We start from the raw sequence: 8,877 nt of genomic DNA on the forward strand, positions 1-8,877 counted from the left end.
ATTTAATGATTATATTATAAATTTTAAAAGTTAGATGATCAAAATACAAATATCTTAAAAATTTAAAAATTATTTATATACTTTACCCTAAAATTAATTACATAATCAAAATTTAATTTTACCCTCCAGTAGATATATAGCCAACTTTAAAACTTTCAACGACGGATGCTTAAGCCGCCAAAGCCGCCGTATCGAAGGCTGAGATTTAACATGCACTTAGCGAAAAAACATTCAAAACACTAGGGTTTACCAAAATCTGGATTAGCCAAGTTTGTGTTGTAAACTCTTTGCCAACGCCGTCGCAATACACTCTGAACCGATGGCGGATCAATCGCCTGCCGATCAGACCACAACTTCCTCAGACATGCAATCACTCTCTGTCAGCTCTCATCCTCCGTCATCTTCTTCTTCTTCAACTCCACAGTAAGTGATTTTCGTTTTAGTTTCATTTTTTTTTTCAAATTTAGATAAAATCGAGTTCAATTATTCATTTTTTTAAAATAATGGTCTCAGGTTGAGTTTAGAAGAAAGGTTTAAGATTATAAGAAGCGTAGGGGAAGAATGTATTCAAGAGGATGAACTGTTAAACCTTCTCACTCACAAGCCTGAACCCATTTGCTATGATGGCTTCGAGCCTTCCGGCAGAATGCACATTGCTCAGGTATTTATTCTTTTTATTTTATAGAATCGTCTTAAGTATTTTATTTCGCAAAATTTTCTGCATTTTATTGAATAATAACTAAATGTAGAAATTGAATCTCAGAACTGAAGCCGATGCTCTATTTGATTTGATTTATACAGAAATTCTAATCATGGATTTGTTTATTATTCCCAACCCATTGATACAAATTGAAATCTGGCAATTTAATCTTTCTCTGATGATTTGAATTCAAAGATTTATCTTCTTTGTAGTTCTATACTGATTTAATTGTTTCTTAAAAATTGCTATATGTAATATTTGTGGAAAACAGGGAATTGTGAAGGCAATAAATGTCAACAAACTGACCTCTGCTGGGTGTAGAGTGAAAATCTGGATTGCAGATTGGTTTGCACAGCTAAACAATAAAATGGGTGGTGACTTGAAGAAAATCAAAGTGGTTGGACAGTATTTGATTGAAATATGGAAGGCAGTCGGCATGAATCTGAACTTGTGGTCTTCAGATGAAATTAACTCCAGGGCATCAGAGTATTGGCCACTGGTGATGGATATAGCTCGCAGAAACAAGCTTCCCAGGATAATGAGGTGTGGGGCTAATAAAATCTTTTTTCTCTGTTATTTCCTTACGTGTAGTAATTCAATTCATTTGTTGACTCTTAATACACAAAATTTGTTGTTTTATAGGTGTTGTCAAATTATGGGACGTAGTGAGCAAGATGAGCTGTCAGCTGCCCAAATTCTTTACCCATGCATGCAGTGTGCTGACATATTTTTCCTCAAGGTGATTGTGCTTTGGAATTTATCCTTTTTCTGCTTTATAGGATTTTTGAGAACTTTAGAATGATTTATTTATATGTAAATCTCAATGACAGTGCAAGTGGTACTTGTGTTTTAAGTTCTTTCTTCTAATTACTCAATGTATCTATTCTGATCTTGTTGAAAATAACATGGATTGGTTTTGGAATGAAAAAAAAGGGACTAGCTTGATCTAAATCTTACTGATAACCAATATTTTATAAAGTCTCTATCATGGCCCTCATGTCAACTGCTCATTTCAGATTGAAATTCCCCCCTGAAATTTGGAAAAATAACCAAATTTCTTATTGCCACTGGATCTGTACTTTGAAGGTGGAATTTTGAAACCCGCAATTTAAAAAGGCTTAGCAGGTGTATTTGAACATCTATTCCTTTTTCTTTTTCTAATTCAGAAATTTCACTAGGACATCATTTGTTATCCTTTTCTTTGAGGAATTGAGTATTTTTTTTCTCTCAGCATTATTCTTTTATTCAAGTTGTTTCAATCATATCTAAATAAAGAAAAAAATCAAATTCTGTTTGGAGTTGAGAAAAATTGCTTTGGATTTCCTTCCATTTTTCTGTAGTTCATTCTGGATTATTTTTTACAAGCTGTAGCCTTTCTCGTGTATATTCGATGTTTTTTTACAGGTTATAATGTTAATTTAAAACTTTTATTTGTCGGAATTGTTTTTTGGACAGGCTGACATTTGCCAGCTAGGCATGGATCAAAGGAAGGTTAATGTGCTTGCAAGGGAATACTGTGATGACATAAAGAGGAAAAACAAACCGATCATTTTATCTCATCGTATTGTCCTACTTCAGTATATATAATTTGGTACTTTTTTATTTTCCTTTTCCTTTAATCTTAGTTGCTCTTGGTTTAATGACGTGCAGATATGCTTCCTGGTCTCCAGCAAGGACAAGAAAAAATGTCCAAAAGTGATCCGTCATCATCAATCTTCATGGAAGATGAAGAGGTAGTCTATCTTTGACCTGGGGGATTAACATATGTGTTGTTAAGTCATGTGCCTAATACTTTCTTTTGATTCTTGTCACAGGCAGAAGTGAATGTGAAAATAAAGAAGGCATACTGCCCCCCTAAAACCGTTGAGGGGAACCCATGTTTGGAATACATCAAGTACATCATATTCCCGTGGTTCAATGAGTTCAAGGTGGAGCGCAATGCAGACAATGGTGGTGACAAGTTAGTGATTCAATACGTTCATTAATATTTCAGCATAACAATGGATGGGCCATTTTGGAAATTAATGCTCATGCATTCACAGTGGAAGTTTCAGAAATCCTTTAGGCTTTAACTCACTTTAACCTTTTAACAAGCCATCTATAGTCTGTCATTATCCCGCTGTTTTTGAATGGCATTGCACTAATTTGTTATCATTTCATTTAGGACTTATAAAGATTTTGAGGAGCTTGTTTCTGACTATGAGAGTGGGCAGTTGCACCCTGGTGATTTGAAGCCTGCTCTTTCTAAAGCTTTAAACAAGATACTACAGGTAAGCATGTGTTACCTTTTATGTTTTTTACCCCTCCTGTTGATAACTAGGTAATGCTTGAAGAAAAAAACCTAAAACCCTCTGTTAACTCTATCCTGTTGCAATCGAGTCCAGTCACTAGCAGACAACCAGAGTCCAAATCTTTTTGGTTAGACACAACAAATTTTGAGACCCGCCTGATTATCTGCACCAGGCTTTGTATGAGCTTTGATTACCTTACCTAAAATGGTGCCTAGGAGCACCAGGTGTGTCCTTGATCAAATGTGCATAGTCCAAAAGGGCTTGATTTGAGGTATTTAAGTTATAGATGCATGCCTTAACAACCTATTTAGCTTCTTGGTTTGAATTTTCATTTTCCTATTTTGGTTGCTATAATCCTGCATCCGTGGCAGCTAGAAATGTTGCCCAGGAAGGGTAGGTAAAGCATGTCATAAATTTTAGTTCTATATACCAAAAAGAATATTGCTCGAAGTAATGGCTTGATGGACCTTGCATAGTCATTTAATTTACAAATTTTCCTTTTATTTTCTTATTTTGTTCTGAAGTTGTACACTTAGGTAAAGGTATGCTAACCCTTTGGTTCATTGTTTTTCTTTTTCTGTTTAATTATTTTAGCCTTGTACAGAGAACATATCAATTTGAATTAATCATGAAATACGTTAAGGTTTGAGTATGAACTATATTATGGTTTTATTCGCTGGTAATGTTAAGTTTGATATCATTAATTATGAACTATATCATGATATGCCAGTTGTTTAAAAAAATTGTGAAAAAATGTTTATTTGGAGGAAGGAAAATTCTTGAATGACTGATTATAAACTGCGTGCTGTGTCAGTCTGTGATAATGCTATTACTAATTTCCCATGCTTCTAGCGTAAGGTTTGTGAATTACTTGAGAACAATGGAGCGTGAGACAAATCCTTTTTGACTTGTTGCCATTTGTTTCTTTATTTTAAAAGTAAAGTGTGATTAGGTGTTGTCATTAGTAAGCATGATGCCAATGTGCTTGTTATGGCACTACGAGATTGTGGGCTAAAATGTGTTGAAAATGTGGTTTATCATGTTGGATTGATGATGCTGGTGCTGCAACTTACATTCAAAATCTTCCAACACCTTATGTAGTTTAAATGTATGTGAATCTAACTTTCTTACGAATCCTTTATCTACAGCCGGTACGTGATCACTTCAACAATGATGCCAAGGCCAAGGACCTGCTCAAACGGGTTAAGGTATGGGTGCTTATTTCATGATTTCCCGCTTTGCAGTTATGATATTTTCATGACCATGCGATGCTTGATCGTCCGTGCCAATATTCTCATGGAACTTGACCTTTTAATATTTGATGTGATGCAGAGTTACCGTGTAACCAAGTGATCAAACGAAGATGATTCTTAACTTCTGCTCCTCAGGATTGATTAGCATTTAGTGTTTGCTACATTCAAATGAAAACTTGACCCTGCATGTTATATACTTGTTATACACATTATTCTCAGCCATAAGTTTGTTTTGGGTTTCAATTACCCTTCATTGCAAGACTGAATGTTGAACACTTATCATGGTTTTTAAGAGGCATACTATCAATAATAGTCATGGTGAGCAGTTTTTTGAATACCCATTCTCACTTTTATTTATGAATGTTGATATTTATTAGGTATTTTTAGTAATTTTGATATACATTTTTTTATATAAATTTCAATATGTTTTTTTATAAATACATATAGAAGAATTTATGAATACCTCAGATTGAATCTTAATAAGCTAATATTTATAAAATAAAAAAAAAAATCTTTTCATTTTCCTACATTGTTCTCAGTATCTTACATGAGAAGAATTATTATCATTGAGTGGTTAGAAGAATAACATATTTGGAAAAGATGCTGATATTTCTTAATATCAGCCATTCAATTGAGACTTCGTTCATCACATGGAATTTGTAGACCTCCTTCGTTCCCAAATCCAAATTCCTCAGCTGCCGGCATCGCTAAACATCTAATCGGAATAGCAAACCCATGGAGCTCCGGTCCTACGTACACTGCTATGGAACCTTTCGGGACGTGTGCTGAACCCTTACTACCTCCATCGGATAATTTTCTGTCCGTTAGCAACATTTCCTTTGATATCGGATCATAATTACTTGTCGATAAAAATTTCAGGGACTCCCTTATCAGACGATTGTTGTCATCGCCGAATTAAATTCTTTGGCAGCTGTTCGATCATAATCTTATGAATGATTCAAAATCAATTCAAAAAAAAGATAATTGAATTCAGGTTAGTTTCTTGATGAACGCGATACTAAATTGAATTGAGACCGCTATCAAAGCTTAGGTGATTAATTATATAATAATGATAATAATAAAAGGATGAAAAATGAGTTTTCTTGATTGAAAGAAACTTTCTTTACCTTAGAAATATAAAGAAAGAGTTTCTTTATTTCAGAAATGGTTCAAGTTTTTCAAACCCTAAACTCAAACGACTAACGACTAATTACATGTAGAATCAAATATTAATATATGCATGCTAACACTGTATGCTCCACCAAGAAAACCTCATTCAAAATGCTATAAATTAAATCTCCAAAAATAACTCAAACCATCCACCGCAAATATTTATAGGGTATCTTTTTACTATATACATTAAAAAAGTAAAACATTTATAAACGTGGTCGTGTCAAATTTTAAAATATCTAAATTTGAATTCAACCCAAACAAACTTTTAAAACTTCGAATAAAACTCAACCGAGTTCTAAAAAACAGCATAATTTAAATTAGTAGAATTTAATAATACTTTGATTTAAGGTAAAACAGAGGAAGTGGAAAGTATTAGTATGGAACAATGAATTGAATATTACTTTCTCTCTTCTTCCCAAAGATTCTAAATAGGGAGGGGGACATACAATACATTAAGAATGAAATAATTTGGAATTAAAAGAATCAGTTTGTTAAAGAATTACTAGAACTAGTATGTTTTAGTTATCCTTGGGCTTGTTCCTTTTGATCCAGAATTTCAAAACCTCGCGTGTGATAAAGAAGCTTTGGCTATGGGTAGGTGAAGGTCACTAGTTGCCAGCAAACATGGTAGAAGACATATTCTCCTCGGCAATCGCTCTGAGTCGATTCAGTTCTGGTAACATTCCTTGTCGATATCCGGCCTTTCTCGCTGTCTCAGTACCGCACATCGAAGTGCCAGTTTGGCCAATGCCATGGTCTCTTCAGCTGGCCAATCCGTCACTGCATGGGTCCAGCATCTCTTCAAACGTGCCTCTCTCGATGGCTTGCCCCACGTAGTGAGCCAACCCCATTGGTGGCCTTGCTGTTAGGAGTTGAAGATGTATAATCCCTAAGGATATGCATCGGATTTCGTCCCCAGCACACCTGTTTGTTGATACTCCGGGTTGATGTAGCAAAATGTTCCAGCTGCCAACGTTATGCAGCACTGTGTCGCATTCTCCGCAACGGCGGGTACTAACTTGGCCAAACCAACTTCACTGATCTTGCTAACGTAGTTGTGGTCCAGCAATATGTTGGCACTTGGCAGGCTTCATGTCACGGTGCACAATTGGTTCTGGTTTTGTTTGATGGAGAGAAAGTAGGCCTGTTGCTATATCTGCAGCGATTCGGAACCTGAGTTGCCAAGACAATACTGGGTTGTTTCCTTTCCTAAATAGAGAATCATCTAAGCTTCCCCTAGCCATGTATTCATACACTAGAATCCCGAACTCTGGGCAGGCTCCTAGAAGAAGTACCATGTTAGGATGTCGTATGCAGCTCAGAACTTCAGTCTGCAAAACAATAATAATCAACAGCATGACGTTCGGATAATTTAATGTCTTTAAAGAATCCCTTAATCAATTATATTATCAGCTTTTTACCTCTTGCAGGAACTGTAGTCTCCCCTGAGCAGCATCAGGACGCAAAATTTTAACTGCAACTTGTGTATGATCAAGGTAACACTTAAAGACAGGACAATAACCTCCTCCTCCGATTTTTCGAGAGGGCCCAAAGTTATCTGTTGCTTTTTCAATTTCCTCAATGGTGTATATCCTGTATTTGATGTTACCATTAGATAGGGTCTCCAACAACCTCTTCATTTCCTCTGATTCTTTTAGCGCTCCCCTTTCTGAACTCATTAACATTCGCTTCGATTCTATTCGTTTCTGTGCTTCCATGGCTGCTTTGCACCTGGCTCTCTCTTTCTCTACAGCTGACATTGCAGCTTCCTCTGCTCGTTGTGCCTCTTCCAATCTTTGTACTTGATTGTTGGCGTATTTTAACTCCATTGCCTGAGGTTAATAAGTCTCTACATTTCAGAAAATTTAACTCAGCCGGAGGGCTAATAGATGACATGCTTGATGCTTGTACCTGTTGTTTTGCTGAAATTGCTTCTCTGCAGGCATTACCATATAATTCCATTGTTTTCTTCAATTCTTGCCTTAGTCTCCTCATTTCAGCTTCAACTTCATCCTGTCTATTTTAGATAAAATAAGTGGAAAATCGACAGCCACAAGCGGTATGAACTTGTTGAGAGTACTCAGACAAAAACAAACACAGTTCTGTTTCTAATATGCATCTTCAATATATGTTATAATAGGAGATGAACGGAACGTGCATGTGGCTATTTTAAAGCTAGTCTTCCATAGGAAACATTCTGATTAACGTACCAGACTCTACGACGAACAAGATGTTCTTCCACTGTCACACGATGGTTGCGAGAAATCAAGTTGCGAATCATGGTCATTCCACCTCGATCCTGAATGCATTGATCCCATGCTATCTGTGCAGTTTGATAACTGCATATTTCGACTAGAGTCAATGAACGAATCAAAGAACAAAGAAGAGCTACGATCAGTGCTTGTTCCGTCTGAGCTAACAAACGATATATCAGTATCTAAGTCTGATAAATCCCCGAATGCTCTCATGAGACTGGCTCTTGTAGGAGGATTTGGTGACCTGATTTTATAAAGATGATGGTTAGTTCATTTCCATCCCATTTCCTACGACAATCCAAGTTCATTTGCTTAACAGGATTATTTCTCGAGACTTGCCTGGGATCGCTGCTGATAGAAGCATTATTATGCCTGGACCCTAACCTAACTTCTAATGCATAGTCAAGATACAAATATTGCATTTTCAGTTACTCTAGATGTAAATGGAAACTAAATCGAAAGGACATTAGTGTATAAGGGAAACGAACCTCCTTTTCCTGGACTAGGATTACTCAGGGAGGGTTTACTAGAAAAGGTAGGTGTAGTCGGTTTCTTAATTTGATCAAGTAACGGGGAGGCAAATGTAGGTGAACGAACGACATTTTTTACCGACGATACCTTTCCTTTCAAAATGGCATATACAGTGCAGTAGTCTGGTATACCTTTTGTTACAGAGTTTGGTATGTCGGACCTGAATTTTCTGCATGAAATGCCATCATTCTTTTAATTTTTAAGCTTACAAAAGCTGCATTTACACCAGATTTTAATTTTTTTTTTCATTTCAGGCGCATTTCTATTTAGAGTTAAAATACCTCATAAATCCGCCTCGAGATGGGGCACCAAGAACCAGTTTCTCAATTGCAACATAAGAAACATATTCTGTCAATGCTTTAACAACATCTGAATCTTCAAGTACGATATCAATCGAATGTATCTGTTGTAAAAGGACAACAAAACAGGAGACAAGCTCAAATAAAATCAAATTAAACACCACAACGTTAACAAATGTCGAAGACATGCATTGGATTCATAAGCTTACATCTTTTCGAGTACAGAAACAATGGAAGGTGAGGAACAAGTCCTTGGCTAGCTTGTCCTTGTTGGACGAGTCGCCACCATTACCTGCACCAGAATAAACGTAATAAGAACAGAGCATGCAAGTAATCAACCGAGCTAAATTTAGGGTTTCGGTACATATATATAGC

General features: G+C 36.1%; 1 protein-coding gene and 1 pseudogene across 1 annotated transcript; one reads left to right on the plus strand and one right to left on the minus strand.

Moving 5' to 3' along the window:
- Positions 1-173: 173 nt before the first annotated feature.
- Positions 174-4,576, plus strand: LOC120117044 (tyrosine--tRNA ligase 1, cytoplasmic-like). Its single transcript, XM_039137380.1, has 10 exons — positions 174-423; positions 514-661; positions 972-1,243; positions 1,343-1,439; positions 2,156-2,261; positions 2,351-2,433; positions 2,515-2,660; positions 2,865-2,970; positions 4,140-4,199; positions 4,324-4,576. Exons 1-10 carry the CDS (start codon positions 320-322, stop codon positions 4,342-4,344), a joined length of 1,143 nt encoding a protein of 380 aa, XP_038993311.1. The 5' UTR covers positions 174-319; the 3' UTR covers positions 4,345-4,576.
- A 1,284-nt stretch (positions 4,577-5,860) lies between these two features.
- Positions 5,861-8,037, minus strand: LOC120117038 (annotated as a pseudogene).
- Between the last annotated feature and the right edge of the window lie 840 nt (positions 8,038-8,877).

This window comes from Hibiscus syriacus, unplaced genomic scaffold (genome assembly GCF_006381635.1).
Source record: "Hibiscus syriacus cultivar Baekdansim isolate YM2019G1 unplaced genomic scaffold, ASM638163v2 tig00110318_pilon, whole genome shotgun sequence".
NCBI classification, from domain to species: domain Eukaryota; kingdom Viridiplantae; phylum Streptophyta; class Magnoliopsida; order Malvales; family Malvaceae; genus Hibiscus; species Hibiscus syriacus.